Consider the following 25474-nt stretch of genomic DNA (forward strand, 5'->3'; position numbering starts at 1 on the left):
TGCAAAGACCTCAGAGCTTTGTTATTACCGGAAGGATCTAATCCAATGTTCACTTGGACAATATTATACCAAGATGTTGAATTTAAAATTAGCATCTGCACTATAAACCTTCCCAATAACATAAATCTGCTTTTAGATAAAGGTAGATTTTGTGCACCACATATTTAGAACAAGCTTTAAGACTGCTTCTGCCTGTCATTAAATTAAATTAAGGCCTTTTTAGTCATGTATCTCACAGCACTTTAAATGTTATTCTTCTAGTTATTTTGTATTGCTCCGTTTTACCTTATTTTCATCCTCAAATGTATACATAAACCCTAGTTATGTGTGCTTTTATCTTGCATTGTGTTTGTTTTATACCTAAGCTTAGATTTGCCATGTTGTTGACAAGAGCAAGACAAATAAATCTGCCATGGTTTGAAAAGGTGTACTTCATCCCCTCGCGAGTAACATGCTTTTATTTCGAAGTGTTTCCGGTCAAAGCAAAGGATGTTTTGTAGATGAGATTTTTAACGTGAGGGGCTTTTTGTCCGGTTTTATCCGCCTGGCCCCTCAGACGTGCGGTGTAGTTCGGACATGAAGGTTTGAAGGCCGTGTCGCCGCTGCAGAGACTCAGGTTAGTGAATCGTAGTGTCGCCATTAATGTTAGGATTTTTTTCATCGGTTAATGTTAGCTACTTCTGCGGGTTAGCTGCTAGCAGCGCGGCTAGCTGGGATGTTACTCGTGTAATATTGAAGGACTTCTGGTTGCACTTTTCAAAGTAAAGCCCTGGCTAAATCGATAACGGTCCAATAAAAAAAAATATATATATATTTTTGCGAGACTAACTAAGGCTTAACATGCCACATAACATGACCGAAAACATTTTCTGGATGCACCAAGCGTCTGCACATATCATTCAGCTATGCCTTTGAATCATAAGCAGGCGCTGATAAGTCGCACTGTTCAATATTGGTTAGCTAGGCTAGGTTAGCGCTAGCTGCTAAAGTGGACATTAGTTTGGTTGGAGCTAACTTCTGCGCAGAATTTTAACCTTTACTTAGTATTAGCCACGCCGAATTTAAGAATAGACAGCGTCGATTCAGAAACCTGTAAGAAGGTGATCGGATATGTAGGTTACGTGAATCTACAAAGAAAAATGTCTTAAATTAATAGTAGTAGTACTGCGATTCGGCAACACTTTCTCGCCATACTTTTGGCAGATTACTGCTGCTCCGACTGTGATGGCATGTGTAGTGCGGTTACTTGCTTAAAAATTACCTTTATTTAGACATATTTAAAATAGTCTTTACGTCTCAAATGTACCAATTGCTCCATCGTGAAATACACGTCAACGTCTTTCAGGCAGTTTCACACAGTTTTACTACATATTAAATAATTCCCGTTTGTGCCTTGGTTTGGTAGCACAAAATAAAGACGTTTTCTATCAAACGTGAAATAACGGTGTGCTGATTTTGTACATAGTTACGGCTCAGTACAATTGGAAAACGCGTTAAATTATACACTTTTATTTTGACGTTTACTTTTCCGGTTTCCGCGTGGTTAACCCTGCAGCTTGACGCAGTTGTTTTCAAAACAGCGGATGAGAGCAGCTGAGCACTGCGGTGTTTCTGGGCAGCGGTGTTATCCGAGCAGACCATCACCAGACTCCTCCGACTTTCCTCGTTTCTCACTCGTTTTCCTCGACGACTCTTCCTCTTTTCCGATTTTATTTTTTCACCCACATCTCCAGGGATTTACACAGAAATATAATCACTAGATGACAGCCTCTCTCTCCCGCTGGGAGGACAGCTGGTTCGGTGGGGGGGTGATGCCCTTGACTTGGGGAGGAGGAGTTTGGAGGAGAAGGGGGCCACCATCATCTCATGTACCCACAGAAGTGACATTGTAACTGAGTGATCTTCATTTTCAGGGGTGTCAGGGATGCTGTGCCTGCTCTGCAAGTTCATTTCATCCGTGCCAGCCGCGGAGCAGCAGCATCCTGCTGAGAGGAGCCATCGAGAGGAAATGTTGTGCATCTGCAGGGAGCTCTAGCCCTGGAGCTCCCCCGGTCAAGCTGAGGAGGCCCGAGCGGTCTCCACCTCCGGATTTGATGGTGGCAGAAGGCAAATGTGCATGACAAGATAAACAACCCAGAGGCTGCAGATAAGCGGAAGCTGTGAGTCTGCTTTCTCTTTGGTCGGCATTGTTGCTTTTTTGGGCCTGTCTGTCTGCCAGACTGTATTTGTGGGAGTAGATGTTCCAATTAATAATGAATGGAATGGGCAGCAGCCCCTGAACTGCAAATGTAGGCTTGGAACTGGGGCAGTTTATTCTTCTTACGCTTAAAGAAAGGTGGATTTGACTGGAAATAATGGCGGACCACGAGGAAGCAGAGTTGTCCGAGTCCCTCCAGAAGGAGGATGGATTTTCCAGTGAGCAGGAGGAGTCAGGTACAAATTTCAAATCTAAAAGTTTGCCTATTTTAAGTGAAGAGGCGCCTCAAGAGGAAACCTTACTGGCCAGCTCTGTTCGGATGTCCATAACGGCAGAAGAGAGCGCAGAATTTATCCAGCTCCCGGCCAAGACTGAGTCTTTTCAGGCAGAGTCCCCGACGAGAGCCAACTACCTGCCCAAGCCGGGAAAGTCGGCGCTGAACAGGCCGAGTTCGTACATGGAGAACACGGAGATCCGTAGGAGTAAAAACATGGTGAGAAGGAAGCCCCCGGGGTTTTTCGCTGCCAGGCTGGCTCAGGTTCGTCTGCCCAGCAGGAAGCACCTGGGCGTGATCTTACAGGACTCTCGCTGCTTCCTGTTCTGCATGTGCTACCTGACGTTCATCCAGTCGCTCATGGTGTCAGGCTACCTCAGCAGTGTCATCACCACCATAGAGAAGAGGTACAGCCTGAGGAGCTCCGAATCGGGCCTCCTCGTCAGCTGTTTCGACATAGGGAGCCTCCTGGTGGTCGTCTTTATTAGCTACTTTGGTGGGCGGGGCCAGAGGCCTCGCTGGCTGGCGGTGGGCGGGGTGTTCATCGCTGTGGGTGCCGCCCTCTTCTCCTTACCTCACTTCATCTCGCCGGCCTACCAGATCCAGGAGGTCAACTCATCCTCTGGCAACGAGGGCCTGTGCATGAACAGCAACGCCAGCGGCAGGGACCGCGTCGACATCACTTCCTGTCCCAGAGACCAGGAGGGCAACGAGCACAACCTGTACGTGGCGCTGTTCGTCATCGCTCAGATCCTGGTGGGCATGGGATCCACGCCCATCTACACGCTGGGACCCACCTACCTGGACGACAACGTGAAGAAGGAGAACGCCTCGCTGTATCTCGGTAAGTGTGGAAATGTGTGAGGAGGCGCTCAAACACGAGCCGCCGTCGAACAGCCAAGCTCTACGGCGGCTGATGTCACTGCCGTTACTCAGTATGAACCAATCAGTGACATCAGTGCCGCAGTGATTGGCTGGATCACGGCAGGTGTTTGGGTTGCAGTGCTTTCTGTTGTTGTATTCCTGTAATCTTCACGTCCAGCATGATGCAGCATCGTCCTCCACATGCCACATGACGTGTGGACAAAAGTCAGTGATTTCTTCCGGTTTTCTCTAGAGAAGAAGAGCGGGACCGAATCAAAGCCAGATTTAATAAATTCAGGATTACTCTGCCAGCCACTCGTGGTTCTGTATGACTTTAGTTGGTGATATTTCAGCTCAAACGAACCTGAACCTGATGAGAAAGTTCCTAAAAGGAAAGTTTCCACAGTGTCAGACTGAAGATTAACAACACACCAACCAGCCGGCCTGGTGTGTTTGTAAGAAACACACCAGCAGAGAAATGACTCAGCAAAACACATTTAATGACTGACCACAGATCAGCGATGGCACTGAACAGGCTTGTTTTGTCCAGCCAACAGTCCAAATCCCAAAAGATTAATTTTACGTGTTTTATTTTGCAAATTACAACTGACAGATCCTCATATTTCAGAGGACGTAGCCAGCAAATGTTTGGCTTTTTCATGAGAAACGACTGAAGCGGTCGATCGATCATCAGAATAGTTCAGTGGATCGACTAATGGATTAAATTGTTTAGTCCAGTCCGACGAGCGAAAAGGTTTAAAGAAACACGCCATACTTCACTGTATTTGATAATTTTCTTCTTTCGTTTGGATCTTCCATACAAACAGCTTTAAGTTTCCAGATGAGAGCAGCAGCGACGCAGCGGAGGTGCATCAGCGCCACCAACCGTCGCTCGCAGGTCACGTGAGGCCGTGCTGCCCAAATCACGTCACCTTGGCGGCAGCTGGACTGCCGCATCGCACCGAGACACCAAAGCTGTCTCCTCGTGTGAACTCCGGACAGCGTCCACAGAATCAGGCCGCTGTCCCCAGTTGTCCTTTCACACATGCGGCACATTTGTCAGACGTGTTCTCACTTCCTGGAAATACTCAGTTTGGTTCAGGAGAGGGATGGAGGGTGGAGACCACAGATATCACAAAAATATTTAAATAAAAATGCATCATTTAAATATGTATGTGACTTGCTACATGGCCAAAAGTATGTGGACACCTGACCCACATGTTATGGCTGAGCACGTTAATTCAAACTCAGTGAGCGAGCGTCGAGGGAAAGGCTTCCCACCAGGTGTTCAGTCTGGCTGCAGGGATTTGCCCTTATCAGTCACATGAGCGTTAGCGAGCTGCAGCGTTGACGCTCTGTGCCAGTCAAGACGCCACGCCAAACTGGGAAAACCCTCTTTATGGACCCAGCGGCGTTGTCGTGCTCAAACAGGAAAGGGCTGAACACAAACTGTCACCGCAAAGTTTAAAGGACGCTTTTGTCTAAAACGTCATTGTATGGAGCCCAGAGACACGCCGCTCAGGCTCCGTCAGCAGCTGCAGACAATGTACGACTGCACCTACATTCAGCGTTTGGGGCTGTGTTGAGCATCCGACGCCACATTTGTCACGTCGCCTTTGAAGTCGCTAAGCAGGCCCCGGCTCCATGCTCAAAGGCTGGCAGGCAGGAAGCTGAGAACAACAGCGCAGAGCTCCTGTGGTCGCTGCCACCGCCGCGGCCTACATGTCACACACTTGCTCCAGATAGTTCTGTGGCCAAATCAACTGTGCGACCTTTGAACCTCCCCCCCCCCCTTCCTTTTCCGTTTCACATGCTTCTGTAGAAGTTCTCGCCCCGGTGGACTCAAACAAGGCAAAGCTTAATTAACCCAGCAAATGAGAGCTGGGTTATGAAAGCGAGCAGGGAGGTGGAGGGAAGAGGGGAGGTCTTATGTGCATTCCTGTCGTGGGGGGGGTTTAACCAACAACCAGAGCAGGAAAAAGAGAGGTTTTGATCAACTGATCGGTCGCTGATCCAAAGTCACCTGTAAGGAGTCTGGAGTGTGATTGGTCTCTCTCCTGGTTGTAATATAAATCTAATATATATATGTTTATATAATATAATAGAAATCTTAAAAAATGACCAAACAGTTTAGAAACTTCATGCATGAGCCCGTTGGTTGTTGGTTGTTGCATTATGGGAACATTTTTACAACATTTCTGCTCTGGAAATGACCTTCAGTCGTTGGTTGTAACTTTATCTGCTCTTGGACAAATGACCAGAACGTGTTTGACTGGGAGGACCCTCGACCAGTAAACCTCGGTTTCCCTGTTGTACAGCTCAGCAGCGGGAGGCCGGAGCAGAGCTGCGTGTCCCAGTCAGCAGTTTGGCGGCAGGAACGCGTCGGCGTGGTTGGTCGATTTAATGGCTGCTGACAGCTGCTCAGTCACTGGAGTGAGACCACAAACCATCGCAGCTCAGTCCAGAATCCTGAAACAAACCAGCAAAGTCCTGCCAGTTTGACGCTGGTCGATGGTCGTGCTGGTTATTATTTTCCACAGTGAGCAGCTGTCAGTTGGACATGGAACCACATACGAGACCAAAGTTTTACCTTATTATTCTACTAAATGCTGCGTTTGGACGCATTTGTGAAATTGCATTTTGGTTTTGAAAAATCTTGAGTCTGCACTTTGTTTAAAACCAGCTGTTACACAAAGCCACACACACTCCCTGCCCGAGCTGTGATGTACGATGCGTCTCATATTGACCGTGAAGTGTGCACAAAGGGCCGACTGTGCACGGATCGGCCTCTTACGCCGCTTAGCCTACTTAGGTTATTATGTTAGCGGTGGAACATGAGACGAGCAGAGACGGCTGACGGCTGTCCTCGGTAAATCTGCAGCTGTGTTGTGGATTCAGCAGGAGTGCCATCTAGAGAGACCACTGCTGCCCGCTGCTTTATGTCTGCGGACGCTTTTAAAACACAGATTGATCAAGTGCGTACGAAAGCAGAGGCGGAATTTCCCGTCACAAATCAACCCGTGCCGTCCGTCTGCCGATCCCTCGTCAGATCAAAGGTGTCCTCTCGGCTGCTGATGGAGACGAAAGGCCAACGGAGAGGGAGATTTAACCTTGAGATCGGAGTGAATCTTAAATCGGATGGCTGTGCCCCAGCAGCAACACAATGCAGCGTATTCTGCTCGGTCCCCGCCCCGCCTCAGACGATGAGAACAAAGGACATGAGGACAAAGATGGGGTTCGGTCCTGTTATTTGTTATTAAACGGGGAATCCAGCCGAAGATGAGTCGTGTTCACAGCAGGCATGATTGATGTTTCTGATGCTGCCGTTAGTCAGCCATTGGTACCACTCCTAACTGCACACTTGCTTGGCCAATAAGCGGATTCTGATTCTGAGAACAGCCACTGTTCTGGGTTCAGCCTCTCCGTCAGATTTTAGGCTGCAGGGATTTGCTCCCGTTCAACTACACTGATGTTTGGTGATAAAGCAGTCAGTGTTTCAGTTCTTCCCAAAAGAGTTGAGATCAGGTCGCTGTGCAGGCCAGTCAAGTTCCTCCAGACCAAACTGGGAAACGGTTTCTTTACGGAGCTGCTTTGTACACAGGACCTGCAGAGGGCCTTCCCCAAACTGAAAACAGACATGGAAGAAGACCACAGAACAAAAAAATGCACATCGTTGTCTTACAAACAGATGAAAGAACATGTGGAAATGCAGTTTCAGCTCTTTTTAAATTTAATTAAAGACATAAAAGTACAGAAGAGGAAATAAATAAAGCCACTAACAGGATCAGTAGCAGTGTGTATCATTCAGCCATTTTTTAAACTCCCAGAATATGAATGTCAGTACCAAACTCAGACGTGTTGAGTGCGCTGTCTTTGTCTTTTGAAAAGGAGACTTTGTTTTCTTGTTAACGCCCGTGTCAACATTAGCTGGCGGTCCTCTGGGTTTTGCTGGTCAATCGTATGTTTCTCAGAGCGTTTTCAGGAGTCCAATGAAGCGCGGCGTCTCGCACACCTTTCATCGACGTTTGAGGTCGATGTCAGTTCCATTTACTTCACATGGTGCGATTCGCCATCTCCGTCTCCGTCTTCATGGCCTGCACCACATGTTTCCATGGCCGCCGCCTGCTGTCAGTAGAAATCTGTCTCACATCACCTGCTTGTGCGGTGGAAGAGCTTGATTTACACACAGAATGGAAACCTGCTCATCAAAACGCTGCTTTTAAAAAGAATTTAGACAAAATGGCGATAAAGTCATGATCGCTGGTCCAGTGTCCTAAAGCTAAAAGGTGAGCACTAACCTTCAAACCAGTCCCGAAACACACAAGGCTCCAGTTTAAGAAGCGTCAGATAGACCGAACGTGATCCTGACTGATCTCTAATCTACTTTTTGTCGCATCAAAGCAAATTTCTGCTGTGAAGATCATAATTCGGGCCTGACTGCTCTGTTTTGTTCCAGTCTGGGTGCAACACTCGCTGTCTGCTGTGGAGCGAGCACTCTGGTCCGTTTTGGCCCTGCGTTGCTTTAGCCTACATATGAGATCATGCCCAAAGGCGTAACAGACATGCATTAGAATAATTCAGCACAGTATTGCTTTGTAACCCCAATAAGAGACGCTCTGTTTGGCTCCCGTTCGCCGCTGCTGCCACTTGAAATCTTAATGTGCCAGCTCAGAAAGGCAATCTGGTCCTCGCTGAGTTAACAGCGGCAGTTTGTGTTTGTCATGCCACTGCGCTGCGTTCGTGACCTCAGACCTGCGGTGGTCGTGAGGATGTCTGGACGACCGTCAACGATGATAGCGATCTGCACTGAACGGTTGATGATGTGACAGAATTTAAGTTCACAGTGGACTCAGACATGTCTGCATGTCCCACTGATTAAAAACAGGTTTGCAAATCAGCCTCTGCTTCCACGAGCCGGACGTTGTGCTCATGTCAGCTGTTTTCTGCTTGGGTGGGGGACTTGTTTCTGTTTTAAAATGCAACTGGAAGCGTCTTTACACTTCTCGGTTGAATTCGGGGGGCTTGAGTCTGCAGATGTGAGTAGCTTAGCTTAGTACCTTAAATCCTGCCTCGGCCTGAAGGCTCATAATGTGACATAAAGTGTTTAGAGAAGAAACCAAATTGGTCTGGGTGCGTAAAAAGACGAGGCTGCACAGGCTGATTTTAAGGTTTTACTGGTCGTTTTTCCAACAGTACGTTCATGTGAATATATTCAAGAGCATGTGACAACATCACAAAGTTACATTGGTTATATCCAGATGTTTCCCAGTGAAGATGGCACCTGTGATTTTTATTTTCTGTCCCCGACACCTCTTTGCATTCTGTTTTGGCCTCTCTGGTGTGCAGTGGAGGCAGAAGAAGCAGAAGCTTCAGCTTTTCTAGAAATTCACAGCTTCACTTTACCAACTTCTCCACCTCAGCCAGGATATGTATGATGGTGATTAATGGTCTAGTTTTTGGTTTTGGCCTTAAAGGTCAGCTTTGGTTTTCCTGTTGCAGGTTTTCTGTTTATTTCAGGCTGCTGAAAACTCATCTCAGTCCTTTTTCCTGCAGAGACAGTGAGAGACCGACAGCCTAACCCACAAAACTCAGACTGAAACGTACAGAAAGCAGCCGGCGAGCTACAACGGACGCTGTGTTCTGCTTCTGTCCGTCCGTCTGTCCTCATGCTGTCTGAACCAGTCGTTTCTTTGCTCATTTGCCGACATTTAACAAGCAGTTAGGAACATTTATCATCTTAGTCTAATGTTGTTCAATCAACCCTTTGGCCGGCTGGTTCTGCTGGTTCTCTTAGGGAGCAGTGGATCATTGGCTTGGTATCAGGGCACCTCTTTCCTTACATTTTAAAAGTGGGCGTTACAGATGTGCCGACGCAGGTGGCGCAGCTGTTTGGCTTCTCGTGGATGTGCCAGTGTTTCCAATAGACCCATTATAGCTGCCTGACCCTATTGTGTGAAATTTGTCTCTCAAATACTGCTGAAGAGTGTGATCTGAAACCTAAAGGGGGATGCACCAAAGGAAACTTTAGTGTCTGGTTTATTTCCTCTGGCTCGTAGTTCCTGGAACGTCGTGGTTGAACCGCAGTGATACTAAATATGCTGGGCTGAATTTTGGAAAATGTGTGTCCACCAAACATTGAAAATATTTCCATTCAAACCTGCTTTGCACACTTAAAGGGGATTGCCACAGACTTTCCACATCAGGTCTACTCATTCTGCTCAGTGCCACTCATACCGTGATGTCGTCTGCGACTGGAGAAGCTGCAGACGTTTAACAGACAGCCTGCGTTACAAACTGGGCTTGTAGAGTTGGTCATGTACAAGGTAGAAAGCGTCTAATGAGCAGACGCTGCCGAGACTCGCTCTGTGCTTTCAGCTCTTGCGAATGCTCAGCTTTTGATTGACAGCAGTTGTTGTCCAGAGGTCAGCAGCATGGCGAGCACGCTGAGGACCGGGAAGTGCAGGAAGCCTGAACGCAGATTTCATGTCGGCGCTGGCAGCCCGTTGGGAGGTTGTAGCGAGACGGTGCTGTGTCAGCAGGTTGTCAGACAACGCCCGCCTCCCATAGCATTTCATTGTGTCTCCCCTCTTTGATCTCCCCGCGGTCCGGCCTGGCCTGGCCTGGCCTGGCCTCAGCTGTGTCTGTCTGGCTGTCTGTCCGTCTGTCTCTGGGTGGGACAGAAACATGCAGCTGCAGAGTTGGAGCTGTATAAATTTATCCGTCAACTGGCAACGATTTAATGAAACCTTCAGTGAAAGCTGGCAGCTCTGGTCCGGATTCATGCTTTTGATTCGTGTTGAATGGACCGAGAGCTTACAAGCTTTTAGCTTGTTGATTGGAAACCCTTAAAAAAATCATTTCAAAATCACATGGTAGGTTTATTAGCAGTGTTTTCACACAGCTTTTCCTCTAATTTGCTGCCTCTGTCAGTCTCCTTTACGGCTCGTCGTGGTCCAGCGGGTCCAGACTCGTCTAATCTGGGTCGTCGAGAGGCCGATGAGTGCAGCAGTAAGACCTGAGAGGGATCTCTGCACACAGTACTCTGCTGAGGTGTGATGACAGATTGGAGTATTATTATAATGTATTGAGCCTCTACCAACACATCATCAGTATAGATCTCAGTTATGTGCACATACGGGATGAAGCATTAAGGCTAATGAGCTACCTGCTCACCGCAAGAGGTGATGCTGCAGCCAGTAAATCATGACTCACAGCACAGTTCAGAGTGTGTCTTCAACCAGATCTGACCAGATCAGACTGCTTGGCTGAATGTGTCTGTTGTATAACAGGCTACATACTGTTTTAAAAGGCACACGGTGTAACTTCAGCGCAGTGGAGGACAGTCCTGCAGGGATCAGGACACAGTCCACGTCTTTCTGCGTCAGATTAGGTGATTGTGGTTCTGCGGCGGCTCGGTCGAGAAACATGTCAGACTGCGCCTTAAACTGACCGATGTTAGCTTTAATGAGCTGCTTGATATGAAGGTGATCAAGCAGAATGGACCAGGGAGGCTTCTGGGGTCAGAGATGTGACTGGATACGTTGTAGAGGACGTAAACTGATCAAAGCCATTGATGATGCAAGTCCAGCTACGATCTGCAAAGCTCGACTCAGATAACTAGTGCTTATCAAAGTAACTTGAGCCCGGTGACCAGCAGTGGAGCCGTGACTGTTTCCCACACGTGATTAAGGATTATTGTCATCATTGATCGATTGTTTTCTGGGTTAATCATTTTGTCTGTGTGAAATGTTGGAAAACAGTAAAAAATACCAAATTTCTCGTTAAAATTGCATTTTTGTCCAACTAATAGTCAAAAATGCAAATATGTTTTGTGGGACGTTTTCTAAAATCAAGATAGCATTGAAATGTGACTGATTTAGTTTTCTGTGAGACGGCTGATCCATCGATCAATAGTTCCACCTCGGATATATTTAACCCTTCAAAGCACCCAGACATTTATGTGTACTGCACCGCATCGAACAGTAAAATGAGCACGTTCAGAAACGGCATCTTTTTTAATCTGTTTCAAGCTGCTGGTTACTGTTTCTGATGAGGTTTGAGCTCCATAAACTGTGATTAGTGAAGAGAATATTTTCATTTGTGGATCATAAACTGTTCGTGCACGTTTCCAGGAAAGGGAGCGTCGCGCTGGAGGCCTCAGGCTGTGGGTTGGTGGATTTCTAAAGATGTGGAGGGTGGAGGGCCTGCTTTCAGTAAATGGGTTGAAATAGACGCCAACCATGAGGCTGACGGTCAGTTTGCTTTGATACCAACAGATTTTTCTCCATCAGCACGAACACTGCTGCCTCAACACGTCCTCCGTCTCTGTCTCTGTCTCTGTCTCTGTCTCTGTCTCTTCTCTCCATCCTGTCCCATTTCCTTCATTCCTTCTCTTTCTGCCTTCATCTTTCTTTTTCTTTGTACTTGACCTCGCCTCTTTCTCCTGTTCTTTTGTAAGTGTGTTTATGACAAAATCTCACACTTGACAGGATAAAATGACGAAGTGATGGCATTTTTTATCCAAAAGGTCAAAGGTCAGCGTCACTATGACATCATAATGTCCTGCAGAAACTCTTTTCTGGCCATCACTCAGGAACAGAAGGCAGATTTGCTCAGATACTGACTCGGTGACTCTAATCTTTGGCGACCACCTTGAAACTGTCTGATTGTTTAGATCTTCTGTGCTGCAGGTTGAACGTGTGTTTTTACGGTTTGTTGCTTCTTCGCAGCAGCGTCCATATTTGAAGCGTTGTAGTCCACCTCAGGCTGAGCGGTTGAGCTGATATTGATCTTCAGTTGATTGTCGTAGCTCCATGTGATGAAGCTCTCCATCAATTTCTGATTTAAATCAGACAGTACAAATGGGGACGCTCACACATTTTGGCGCTGGCCTCAGATGTAAAGCAGGAATAAAAAGCCGTCATGTATCGGAGCTTCTTGTCCCTGATTTCTTCAGCAGTCATGTCAAAGCAGGTTAAACATACTCTCATAAACGTTGTTGATGGACAGAAATTTGCTGGAAAACTTAATCTGCGTTTTAATGGAACTACAACACTTCACCATCTTCTCCACGTCGCCGGCTCCTCGTGTCAGAGGTGCCCGATCGTCTGCACGCCACCAGCCCGGCCGTCTTTTATCCCTCGGATGATGGTCGGCATCACGTTGCGTAACGCGGCAGCCCGCCAGCTGAGGGTTTTCCCTCTTCTCCTGCTAGATAAGGGATTATCCTCAGTGCCGCCGGGTCCCCTTGGAAAGCCCTCAATCCCGATGCTTTATCATCCCGGGCTCTGGCTCTCCCGGTCAGATGATGTAATCTGAGTGCAGAGATGTGATGGAGGCTCAGAAAATATGTTTCTGTGAAGATCTGCAGATGAGGACATGCAGCAGTTTGAAGATGTCTGAGAAATAATGATTGTTTTAGTTAAGTTTAATCATCAAATGAATGCATGATTTCAAAATTGGCATTGCAGCTTTAACTGTGTAATAAAAGATGATCATTTTGGGGAGTCATCTAAAGATGATCGTATGTTCTAGTTCAGCCTAATTAGGAGAAAACCTCTTCAGCCATGTTAGCAGATGTATGTTGCTCTCACAGTCATCAGTTTTCTGACCTGCCCTCACCTGACTTGAGTTTAAAATAAGTGCAGTATAATTACGTTTATACCACAAATAACAGCAGTTAAGCCACGATAGCTGCTGATGCATCCCTGAGTCGTATTTTATTTTGAAAAGCACAACGTACTTTAAAATCCTACATGAGAGTCTGTGAAACTACTGCTGACATGAACCCAGAGCTCCCAGTGAGTTCCCAGGACAGTTAGATAACGCTCAGTCTGGCCCAGCTTTGAGTTTTTAAGTCACGCCACCACATTTTTCGATTTGCTTTGAACTTCAGCCAAAGACTTTAAGATGCTAATTCCCTCTAATTGGAGAAATCTTATTCTCAGCCTCAAGCAGACCCCTAATTACTCAGTCATATGATCTGCACACATGACCCTCACACATGGCCTTTTGTACCCTGCTCTTAATGCTAGATTAGTTCAATTCAAAGTGTTACGTAAGGGTTAAAGTTAGAAAAGGAGTTTGGATAATTGAATAACTTTACATTCGTCTAAAATCATGTGTATCAGTACTTTTGTCAAACTTTTTCTCCTGTTTGTTTAAACAAGTCTGCTTTAGCATTGGGAGTAGCTCAAGCAGCCACTCTAGCCGGTGGCCGGCTGTTATTTTGAGTCTATCCTAAGCAGTTAGGCGACTGGTGGAACAGAAACGGTGTTTTGCACCACGGCGGTCCAACGCTCCTGTCCGGTCCGGCCAGAGTCTAGAGCTAACAGGACCGCTAGCTGCGTGCTTAACTGTGCTAACTAGCCAGCAGTGGCTACAGTTAGCAGCAGCTAGCAGAACCCAGCGTTCATTACCTGCCAAGCTCTAAACAGCTGATGGACAAAGTTAGAGACTAGCTGGTGAAGAAAAAAGACCATTTAGCAGCTAAAACTCCAGATTTCCTCCTCAGGAGTTGGTGGAGACCAAACCAGAGCTAAAAGGAGAGTCAGTGCTGGACTTACATTCATCAGTGGACAGAAGTTTGACTCCAGTGTTGAATGATAATGTTGCTTTGCATCTGTTGGATGTGGAAGAAAGCAGCTGTTTTGTTAAATGCAGATGTTAATATGTGGTGAATTTGTATTTGTCAGCTTGTTTTCATGTTTTTATGCCCCCTCGTCTCCGCTCTCCTCTCCTCAGCCATCATGTATGTAATGGGAGCGCTGGGTCCAGCGGCTGGTTACCTGCTGGGAGGAGTCCTCATTGGCTTTTACGTGGACCCCAAAACTGTTGTCAACATTGATCAAAGCGACCCCCGCTTCATCGGCAACTGGTAAGAACAGTCTGCTGCTGAGGTGCAGTATACGTGAGGCGGTATGATACCTGTGTTTATGTGCTAATACCAAAACCATTTGTCTCAGTTTGGATACTATAAACATGTTTTATGCTTGTTTTTATAGTCCCATTGCTTTTTATTGTCCCATTAAACAGAGTATTTGTGATTTGTTTAAGATGTTCAGGAGGAACCAATGAGCTTTGAGCTGAGAGCCACAGACAGTAGAAAAGTCAGAAAGTATTAAGAGATGGACTAAAACGCTCGTAAACAGTTCGTAAATAACAAAGTTTCAGAGATTGCGTGCTAAAAATTTCTGTGCTAAAAAGTGATTCATGGATCTGGTTTCACCAAGATTAAGCATGAATCAACCATCAAGCCCAATCAGCCACGTCTGACGTGATGCTGTGGGCGGGAAGCTTAACAAACCGAGGATCGACCAAACTTTACATAAGATGCATGTTTGCTCTCTGGGTGACGTCTTTGTGACCTTACATCCAGGTGAAAGTCTGCTGCAGTGTGTGAGACGCGGTTAGTCATCTATTTCCAGCTCCCAGTGATGCCATCCTCTAACATAACATAACCAGTGGCTCACGCGCTAACAGCCACGAGCTTCCTACATGAATTATAGGTGATGATAGCAGGAATAGGATGGATGAGTGTGCAAGTGATTTTGCACAAGCCTGACTACAGTTTATTTATTTATTATGTGTACGATAATGAGGCAGAGAGATGAAATGACTCCGGGTCCAGGCTGACGGTCCCTGGTAGGGTAGAGCCAAGAGGAAAGCGTCTCATCCACGCCTGACTCACCTGAATCCACCTCTTGATGGCGCTTTGTTTGCATCCACCTTTGCCCGTCTAGGTGGAGTGGGTTCCTGCTGTGCGCCGTGGCCATGCTGCTGGTCATCTTCCCCATGTTCACCTTCCCCAAGAAGCTGCCGCCCCGACACAAGAAGAAGAAGAGGAGGAAAAAGCTGAGCCTGGACGACCTGTCCAGCGATGACGACGTCCTCAAGGAGAAGAGCAACAACAGCAAGAGCCAGACGGTCACCTCATCCATGGGCTTTGGAAAAGACATCAAAGGTACTGGAAGATGCTGCCGCAGGGCGGCTGATGTCACTGATGATGTCAGCAGAGAGTCTAAAATATGAGTCCGGCTGGTCAACATCTGTCTAGGGATATGTGTGGATATGAAAGGAAATAAATTTGTGAATGCTCATCATCTACCTGCGGTCTAATTGGTTGTAATGGATTTTCTCTGTCCCTCCTCCTCCTCCTCCTCCTCCTCCTCCTCTTTCAGATCTGCCCAAAGCAGCCGTGAGGATCCTCAGCAACGTGACCTTCTTGTTCGTCAGCCTGTCCTACACAGCAGAAAGCGCCATAGTCACTGCTTTCATCACCTTCATCCCAAAGTTCATTGAGTCTCAGTTTGGCATCCCTGCCTCCAGCGCCAGCATCTACACCGGTGAGCTGGATGTGTTTTAAATTTCTCATAAAACTCGCAAATTTGGGAAGAATTTTATATTCTTAAAGACAAAACAGATACTCTCTGCTGAGCTCCCCTTTAATGTCTCTACAGCAGCACAGACAGGATGCAGACAGAATATTTGTACAACACCCAGGACTTTAATTTCTGCCAGTTCAGCGCTGCTCTGCTGGTTTTATCTGAGCAGAGCAGGAGCGTCTGTCGGCCCAGAGCTGCAAGCCAACACACATTAATAATAAAGAAACTGCTGGTCTTCAAATGAAGGGGGCACCTGGGACGCAGAGCTGGAGCACTGAGTGCAGCGCACGCACACACAGACACACACACACTCACATGCTGAAGCACACGCACGCTTAAACAGGCATGAAGGTTAATGCACTACACGCTCGCACACGGCATGTTTACATGCTTTACATATGAAACGTTTAAGAATGCTAATTGTGAGCCTTATAGCATGCTAATGCTAGCGTGGCAGTTACATTCAATGCTGGATAGCCTGGCTGCGGCTAGCACATTAGCATGCTTTTGTTGGGATTGTGACATTTGGTTAGCTTGTGTGGCAGCGCAGAGCCGAGGGTCGGGTCGTGCTTGGTAAGAACTAGTTAATACGACGTCGTCCGGCCTCGTCGGGTATCATTAGTGTTTTTTATCTGTTTCAAACAGCCACACTGAAAGGCAGAGTGAAAAGCCGGCTGCCACAGAGGCATGATATCACTTAAATATGAGGATGAGAGCGTCTCTCCATTGTCAGTGTCACACTGGGGTGTGCGCACAACTAGTAAACACAAGTACGTTGTTGTTGTTGTGTAAAGAATGCTAAGAGCTTGAGAGTTGAGGGTCAACAGTGCTTACTTTCTCATCTGCACATTCTGGCCAATCACGGCTTGAAGTGGATGTGAATACCAGAGTGTTGGTTTTTGAAAAACAATCCCACGTCAGAAAGGTGTGAGGGGAGGGGGTTTGACCCTGCGACAAGTGGAACAGTTTGACAGTATGGCCCAGTTTTCGACTCCTGTAGCCCAGTGAAAAAGCATTTTCACCACAGACCTCCTCTAAAAAGGTCTCTTTACGTTATGAACTCTTATCCCATGAACACATTCCTCCTGGTGGACGTCATCGTAGTGAAAAGTCTGCGGGACCAGCTGCTTCTCAGGGACGACACGACAGACTGCAAGTCTCATTTGTGGACGCAGTGACCTAGAAGCTCACGTGTGTTACAGAAGTGAAACGACCAGCTGTAGAGGAGTACAGCGCCGTGTCAGAGACGTCCTCAGACCGTCAGGAGTGCGTCTCAAAGATAGCGAGCCACTCAGAGGCGTCTCGCTGCTGCGGCTGATAACAAGAAGCTGCTCAGACCTGATGGCCTTTTGTAGTGCTGGAGGCTATTTTGGTGTTCTGTAGCTGTTGGTAGCAGAAGTATTTCCACATTTGGAAGTTTGCGTGGTGCCTTTGCTGTCTCTGTAGGTTTGATGGATGTTTGCAGACACACAGAAGCCCAAACAGCGTATGTTTTGTCTTATCTCACCGTCATGACACGCAGCTGTTTACTGTCAACTGGCCAACCTTCAGCAGCAGAATATGGACCAGACTGAGGTAGCCTCCATTTCAACAAGGCGACGTCTCCTCAAACAAGATACATGACAGTGAAGACGTCACACATGCTGTACCAGGGTCCCCGCCTCCTGTGAATACCGTTGTAGGTGTTGAATTTGCAGATGGTGTGTAGAAGAAACATCCAAAAGAGCTTATGTGTTTGACAGTGAGAGACTCAGCCGTTAAAAGAAGCAGGTTGCAGTTTTCATGAGTTAGATTATAAAATAAGACACCTTTTGAAAAAACAATGATTGATGGCGTCAAAGTGCATCATTAGTCACACCCGCAGGTAGAGTGAGTCACCTGGACCTGCCACACAGAAAGCTCAGTCACTGACGGCTGAAGTTTTTAAACACTGAACAAACAAGTTTCATCCAACGAAATCTCTGTTCATCTCGTTTTGGAAACCTTTCAGCCACGCCTGCATTAGAGATGTTGTAGTGTCGAGGTGCGTTTCTCAGCTATTCCCCAGGAAGCCGTTCAAGGACTTTTGAAGGTCACAGGACCTCAGTTTGGTTTCCTTGTGGAGTCTGACTGTGATTAGGTAGCTGAGTGGGTAGAGCAAGGCACTAGCACCCCCCTGATGAAGCCTGCAGTTAAAGTCTCATCTTATCCTTTAAGTCTTAGACCTTCCTGGAGAGACAGATTCACTTTCCATTTCCTCCCACGTTTGGTGACCCTGAACGCTAAAACCCATCCTCTTGTCCCAAACGATGTTGACCTTGCTTGTCCATTTAAACCACAAAACACCTGAACAGAGAGAAATAATCTGGTTGAAGTGTGGTTTAATTGGTTTGAACCCATTGGAAATTACATCCTTTCTAATGTTATGAATGTCTGAAACCAAAGCACAGCTGCGAGCGGTGCGTTCTGCCAGTTCACTTTTTACCAGCGGTGAACACACAGGCAGACATTTGTCTTAGAAAATAACGCTGTACTAGTGCTGCCAGTGACACATGAAACTGGACTGATAATGGTCCTGAACACGGACTTCATGGGACATAAAGCTGCACAGGACAGGACGCAGCATTATCTAACACCTGCTGAGAATGTACTGACTGTCTGGGTTAGAGGCTCCTCTCCCTGCGGGGCCACCCACTCTTAGAGTGTGTGCTGTCATGGTAATGCAAGGCTGCTCGGAGGAGGCTGTTGTTGTGATTGCTGCATTTTCTGTAGGATAGTCTGGTCGTTGAAGAGGTAGCGAAGGCTGAAAAGACCACAGTTATACAATTTACAGCTGATTCAGTGTGTAAAAGTAGACTTTTAAAGTGACCCTGCGGAAGAGTTATCGATGAGCTGCCTGGATTTCAGAGCGAGGCCGAGCTGTGTTGCAGCTTTCTCTGCTGCTTTGTGCAAATGACGAGGCCAGCCTTGGAGGAATGCGTGAATAATGGGACGTTTTTCCTGCTCTCCCCTCTCTGCCAACATTGCATAAATGCAATATTAGAGCACTCAGCTGAAACTGCAGTTTTGCAATAAAACTCACTTTTGTTAAGGCTGCAAAGCTGCAGCCGTTATAGCTAATGTGTGAGCAAACAGGTGCCTTTTTACACTCCAGTGGAAACATTATCTTTCATTTGGAGTCGTATTTCTGTCCATTTGATGAGTACAACTCCAGTGTTAAGTCACCGTTCAGCTTCAGTTCAGTTTGGCCTCCACCAACCTGAGGAACATATTTGGGTCTTTAGCTGCTAGATGCTCCACTTCATTCACCTGTTAGTCGCTTCATTTCGCGGTCGTGTACAGTAGGTTCATCAGAGCTAGAAATCATCGTGTATGAGCAAGAGAGTTTGTCTGAATTTGTAATGTTAGCCTTTCTCCTCGCCCCAGGTGTGATCATTGTGCCCAGCGCCGGCGTGGGCATCGTCTTGGGCGGCTACATCATTAAGAAGCTGAAGCTCGGAGCTCGCGAGTCAGCCAAGCTGGCAATGATCTGCAGCGGAGTGTCCCTGCTCTGCTTCTCCACGCTGTTCATCGTGGGCTGCGAGAGCATCAACCTGGGAGGAATCAACATCCCCTACACCACCGGGTGAGCAGGGAAACGGGGAGCCTGGGAAGCGGGGGGTTGGCGCGTGTCACTGCCAATGAGGAAGAACCAGCGTTAACAGTAACAGTATTAGCATGATAGCATTTGGTATGATGTGATATTTATTAAACTGTCATGTTTTGCAGCATATCCTGCAGGGACAGAGGGGGACAGAGGTGGACAGAGGGGGGACAGAGGGGGACAGAGGGGGGACAGAGGTGGACAGAGGGGGGACAGAGGTGGACAGAGGTGGACAGAGGGGTGGCAGAGGGGGACAGAGGGGGACAGTGGGGGGACAGAGGTGGACAGAGGGGGACAGTGGGCAGACAGAGGGGGACAGAGGGGGACAGTGGGCAGACAGAGGGGGACAGAGGGGGACAGTGGGCAGACAGAGGGGGACAGAGGGGGACAGTGGGCAGACAGAGGTGGACAGAGGTGGACAGAGGGGGACAGAGGTGGACAGAGGGGGACAGAGGGGGACAGTGGGCAGACAGAGGGGGACAGAGGTGGACAGAGGTGGACAGAGGGGTGGCAGAGGGGGACAGAGGGGGACAGTGGGCAGACAGAGGGGGACAGAAGGGGACAGTGGGCAGACAGAGGGGGACAGAGGCCTCCTGAATGGGATTTTTCTCCCATATTTTCAGGTGTAACTGGTTTTGTTTAGAGGTGAAACAGCTCGTCGCTCAGGAAATGAATCATTTTTTCAGCCATTTTTCAAGGCGTGTTATCCAACATTAGCTCGGCAGCTGCTCAGAGGTGAAGATTTGCTCCTGTTCTCGGTCGTATGTGATAGTTAATTGAATATTTCGGTCGAAAGCGAGACAAGCGATTGGAAGAGGACATCTTGAACTGTAGAGGCAGAAAATGTAAGTGATCGGCGACTTTTGACATAAATACATAGACGCAGCTTTCGCCGTGGTCAACCATCGTCATCATCATCAGGGTTCTTTGGCACAGATTTCTGCCGCTCCCGCCGGGTCTCTCCTCTCAGGTCTCGGGGTAATTCCAGGAGTAAAGCGGGTGATCAATCAGACAGCCGTTCGCTGACTGCAGTTTGGCCTTTTCTCGTATGAAATCACATCCTGGTGTGACGGAGTCAGCGGTAGTTTTTATCGCCCCATCTGTGGCCCGTGTCGGGGAGGAAGCGAGTGTTCAGATCGGCGCAGGATAACAGACAGCGAGCCAGCAAACGGAGGCGTTTTCTCTTGGACGGAGCGTCCCTGAGAGCGATTACATGGCAACGATGGAAAACGTCCAAGGACAGCTTGGAGGAGAAGATCTTTGGCTGATCGCCCTTTTTTTCTCTCTCGTCTTTCTCCCTCTGGTCTTTTGTGTTTTCTCTCTGTCCTTCCTGCCCCCCTTCTTTCCCTTCAGTGTCCTCTCGTGTTTGTCTCTCATCCATCGGCCTTTCTGCGTCTTCTACACCGCCTTTCTCCTCCATCCTCTCCTTTTCCTTATCCTCTTTTCCCCCAGATCTCTCATCTCTGTAGCTCACTTGCTCCTCCTCTCCTGTCTCTCCTCATCTTCGTCCCTTTCCCTTCTGTTTACAGAAACAGAAACAGAAGTTTCAGCTGCATACGGAGGAGATTCATCCAAAACTATTGTCCGAAACTGACCCAGAATGTTAAGCACAGTCATCAGCTCACAAGGAAATACTCTGTGATTGGCTGTTTCTTACAGGAATGCACCTTGGGAGTTGTAGTTGACCTTTTGTACTGACGGTTTGACCTGGAGTGTTACTAACTCTCAGTCACCTCATGTCAAATATGCAAAAAATAAGCTGTTAAAACATGTTAAAAGAAATGAATTCAGAGCGTAAAGAGCTGCTGTGGATCTTCTCTCTGCAGGCCGACTCTCACCATGACCCAGAGGAACCTGACCGGAGGTTGTAACGTGAACTGCGGCTGTAAAATCCACGAGTACGCTCCAGTCTGCGGCTCCGATGGCATCACGTACTTCAACCCCTGCCTGGCCGGCTGCAGCAGCGTGGCCAATGACAGCACCGGGGTAAGAGGCGGGGACGGCGCTGTAGCTGCATGTCTGCCATTTCAGTGCCAAAAAAGTGAAACTGAAAGTATAAGATGTGAAAACAGAACTCCGTTCACATCCCACCCCCACCCCCCCACCCCCCAGGTTCGGAACTACTCCGACTGCGCCTGCGTGCAGAGCCGGCAGGTCATCACGCCGTCGTCCAGCGGTCAGGGCAGCAACCAGCTGCAGCTCGTCATCGTCAAGACCTACCTGAACGAGAATGGCTACGCCGTGTCGGGGAAGTGCGACCGCACCTGCAGCACCCTCATCCCCTTCCTCATCTTCCTCTTCATCGTCACGCTCATCACCGCCTGCGCCCAGCCCTCCGCCATCATCGTCACCCTCAGGTATGACCCCTCCCCCCACGTTTTTATGGATTTTTAAAGCTGGTTTTGTATCAGTGTCTCAGTTCGACTGTTCACCTGGGTAACAGGTGTTTCATGGCGGCCACGCCCTCTCTGTGTGCTTCTGCGTGCTGCAGGTCTGTAGCGGAGCAGGAGAGGCCGTTCGCGCTGGGAATGCAGTTCGTTCTCCTCAGGACTCTCGGTGAGAAGTTCCTTACTTTTATCTTTCTGTGACGACAGAGGACTTCCTGTCTAAAAGAAAAGGTGGAACAGCAGCGGTGTTACCTGAGGTGGCACGTGTCCGTCCAGCCGTACGCGGGACGAGAGCGTTGGCGGGACGAGAGCGTCAGCCAAACACATTGATTGTTAATGCGCTGCACATTCTGTAGCTGCTGAGCAATGAGCTGATGTAGCGTTAAGACCTGAGATTTAATGCCTCAGCATGACTGCGCTCCTCAAGGAGGAGTCAGGAGGTTTGATACAGGAGACGTTCAAGAACGCTGCTGTCAGTATGAACCAGTCAGAAAACAGACAGACGTGAGCATTAACCAAGAGGGGGAGCAGAAGGAAGCTTTGCATCATGGGAATCGTAGGATCCAGCATTTTGCAGGCCAGGATTTAGATTTCTGTGTTTTCTTGGTTTGGTCAGATTCTGTGATTATTTATCCGCTCATACCTTTTCTCTTTCTGTCTCTCTTGTCTTTTTTCCTCTCCTCTTTTTCATCTTTTATCTCTCTTCACTTCGTCTCCCCTCTCTTTTCCTCTCACACTCTTCCTCGCCTTTCCTTTTGTCCTCTGTCATCTCCTCGTCTTCTGTCCCCTTTTGTTGTCACTTTCTCCTTTTTCTAATTCTCCTCCTCTTCCTCTGTCATGTCCTCTCTCTTCCTCTCTTCCTGTCTACACTCAGCTTACATCCCGACACCCATTTACTTCGGCGCCGTCATCGACACCACCTGTATGTTGTGGCAGCAGGACTGCGGCGTCCACGGCTCCTGCTGGGAGTACGACGTCACCTCCCTGCGCTTCGTCTACTTCGGCCTTGCCGCCAGCCTCAAGTTCCTTGGCTTCCTCTTCATCTTCCTCACCTGGTACTCCATCAAGTACAAGGAGGAGCGGGTGGAGCGCTGGCTCAAGCGCCACCTGTCGCCCGTCGACACCGTGGGCAGCCTCGTCTGCCACCCGGGCGGCCACAAGGGCCACGCCCGCACCCGCTCCTGCCCCGTCAACATCCCCCGAACCGACCCCAACGCTCTGCCCGCCAACGCTCCGCCACGCGCCGGCGCCCTCAACCGCGGTGTCAGCACCCAGAGCTGCCCCGGCAATGAGCTTAAAGCAATAACCCCTCCCCCTCCGGCCACGCCGTCGCCCGCGGCGCCGCCTGCCCCCGCCCCTGCGCCGGCCCGTTCGCTGGAACACGTTTCAGTCCGAGTCTGAGTTTCAGAAGGGGGTGGGCGATGAGGCAGGTCTCGCCCGCTGACGTTTCGTTTCTTCTGAAGTCCAGTCAGCTGGATTTTAGCTGCCGTCAGAGGCACCAATCATCACGTGGCGTTCCTGCTCTCATCTCATAACTCTTGTCGGCCGGTGAAACGCTCGCCGCCGGCCTCTGTGGGGCTAAAACCATCAACTGAATGTCCTGATTTCATCAGAACGTCACCATCAGTGGTCCAATGATGGAAAGCTGGAGCCTGGAGACCCTCCTCGGACACGCTCGGCTGGAAAGCGGCCTGGTGTCCGTCACTCACCCCACCTGCCCCCGCCCCCACCTCGGCAACATGTGCCTTCTGCCGCCACAGTCCTCACATGTACAGTAAACGGACACACTGGACGTCACCCTGCAGGACTGCACCTGAGTCACCTGAACAGATACCTCAGCTTCGCCAATCCTACGGCTCCCCCTCACCTCACGACTGCGTGCTTCGTCTTCATCGTTGTCTTCGTTTCTTCGCCATCACGTGAGCGAGTTTTGTTCCTGCATATCGGCGCTCTCACAGGAAAAAGAAAAAAAAAAACCCACGGAAATGTGATACACTGCAATCAAGTGTTAAGAACTGGAAACCGATGGCTTGGTGCTATGTGAAAAACAGTGTTTAGTGTTCGTTTTTTGTTCTTTTTGGTCGTTTTTTGGGGTTAAAACACTTGAAAAGAACCCAACTGGATAACAGGTCACTGGGCTAAGCAGCTTGGCGCGCACAGAATGCATTCCTGCCCGATGCGAGGCCTTTTGTTGCTCCCCTGACACAATGACACGTAGTATTACCGCTGGAAGTCGGATTGTTTGGCTTTTGCCAGCTCCATACAATGCATCCATACATCCGAGCTGTTCCCCTCCTGACTGGCACCCTGATAAGTGGTTTAACCTGAAAAGAACAGGATCAGCATTTCCCTCCTGACCACATTCCTGCCTGGACGAGCGAGCGGAGATCCTCCGCACGACTCAAAGGACACGGGAAGGAAAAACTTTCTGAGGTCGGACTGGGAAAGCTTGACGGGTTCTGACTCCTGACGGGGCTCGAGGACAGATTCAGCCAATCATTTACGAACAGCAGCACCAACATTTGTACCGAACATGTCGGCGGAAGTAGTCGACCGTCACGTAGAGGTCATAGTGTCGTCGTCCGTTCTTCGTCAGCTCCAGAAGCGAAAGCAGCTGGTGAATTCTGGGATGAATCCTGGGTACAACGTCATCATGTTGGCCGATTGTTAAACAGTAGCCCCGATGATTTCTGGGTAACGACCTTGCATATGTGCAGGTGAAAGTGTGCAAAGTAAAAAGACGTCACCGGTTTCCACAAAAGTTGAGACATTTAGCAAAATCACTGTTAATGTGCATAAAAGGCTACTAAAGGCTATAAGAGGTCGAGCTAATGGTCGCTTCCTTCATCTATTAATCTGCTGATTTTTCTTTAAAATGAATCGCTTGATCTAAAAAGAAGCTGAAACCTAGTTAAAAACTGCCCAACACAGTTTCTCAGAATGTCTTCAAATGTTTCACTTTGTTCCGGAAACAGAGAAAAGCAGCAAATGCTGACGTTTAGGAAGCATTCAGTGTCTGTACTCGACGAATGGATCATCTGAAACATCGCTTTTAGCACGAGGTCAGGCTCCAGTTTAAGCCCTGAAGGAGGTGACGTGCAAAAATCTTGTCAAAATTAGTTGGTAAATTAATGAAAGTGTGACTGAAACACAGCTGCTTGTGAAGCTGAACCACGTCTGAACACTTTCGGTGAGCGTTGAGCTCTTTGAAACTCGTTCATGTCACGTGGTGCCATTCGAGAAACGTGAATCCTGAGACAAACCAGCAAACGCTTTGTGTTCACTGATGGTTCCACTTCACAGTTTGATCATCAGTTACTCACAGCAATCAAAGTATTCATCACTCATTTGATGTTATTAATCACTCCAGAAATTCATGTGACATTTTAAAGGATTAGTCCAAGACGTTTCTGAGCTGTGAGAACGAGATTAACGGTATGCATCGTCCAACGCCGTGAAGCAGCATTATTTCCTAATAACCCACAGATGGCTGGAGGAGCAGCCTCCGCGCTCAGTGAGCTGTGGGCTGTGGGGACACCTGCTGGCTAGATGTGGAAGCGCATGTAGAGACATCATGACCCAGACCGGCACAGATGGAGGACGGGTGTTTGTGATGTGAGCAGGGGAAATGTTGCTCCGTTTGCTGGTTTGCTCACGTCTTCTGTCTCATGCCGTCATTTTTTTTACATTTGAGACTTTTGAAGTGATGATTACATCGATCACAAAAGTGTTCATCATCAGTCAATC

The 25474-nt window shown here is 48.3% G+C and overlaps 1 protein-coding gene across 2 annotated transcripts; it reads left to right on the forward strand.

The window, feature by feature from the left end:
• Positions 1-456: 456 nt before the first annotated feature.
• Positions 457-24471, forward strand: LOC143329028 (solute carrier organic anion transporter family member 5A1-like). 2 transcript variants are annotated; one of them, XM_076744658.1, is made up of 10 exons: positions 457-616; positions 1914-3315; positions 14079-14211; positions 15077-15297; positions 15515-15679; positions 19124-19322; positions 21167-21326; positions 21453-21697; positions 21832-21896; positions 22602-24471. In XM_076744658.1, exons 2-10 carry the CDS (start codon positions 2355-2357, stop codon positions 23126-23128), a joined length of 2676 nt encoding a protein of 891 aa, XP_076600773.1. In that variant the 5' UTR covers positions 457-616; positions 1914-2354; the 3' UTR covers positions 23129-24471. The 2 variants fall into 2 exon arrangements, with proteins under 2 accessions (XP_076600773.1, XP_076600772.1); XM_076744657.1 differs by lacking the exon at positions 457-616 and having other exon boundaries at positions 1537-3315.
• The last annotated feature ends 1003 nt before the right edge of the window (positions 24472-25474 follow it).

This window comes from Chaetodon auriga, chromosome 12 (genome assembly GCF_051107435.1).
Source record: "Chaetodon auriga isolate fChaAug3 chromosome 12, fChaAug3.hap1, whole genome shotgun sequence".
In the NCBI taxonomy this organism is placed as follows: domain Eukaryota; kingdom Metazoa; phylum Chordata; class Actinopteri; order Chaetodontiformes; family Chaetodontidae; genus Chaetodon; species Chaetodon auriga.

Coding starts and splice junctions, on each gene's coding strand:
- LOC143329028 (XM_076744658.1), top strand. CDS start 2,355: ATGGCGGACCACGAGGAAGCAGAGTTGTCCGAGTCCCTCCAGAAGGAG. Junction 3,316..14,078: donor GAACGCCTCGCTGTATCTCG/GTAAGTGTGGAA, acceptor TCCTCTCCTCAG/CCATCATGTATGTAATGGGA. Junction 15,680..19,123: donor CAGCGCCAGCATCTACACCG/GTGAGCTGGATG, acceptor TCCTCGCCCCAG/GTGTGATCATTGTGCCCAGC.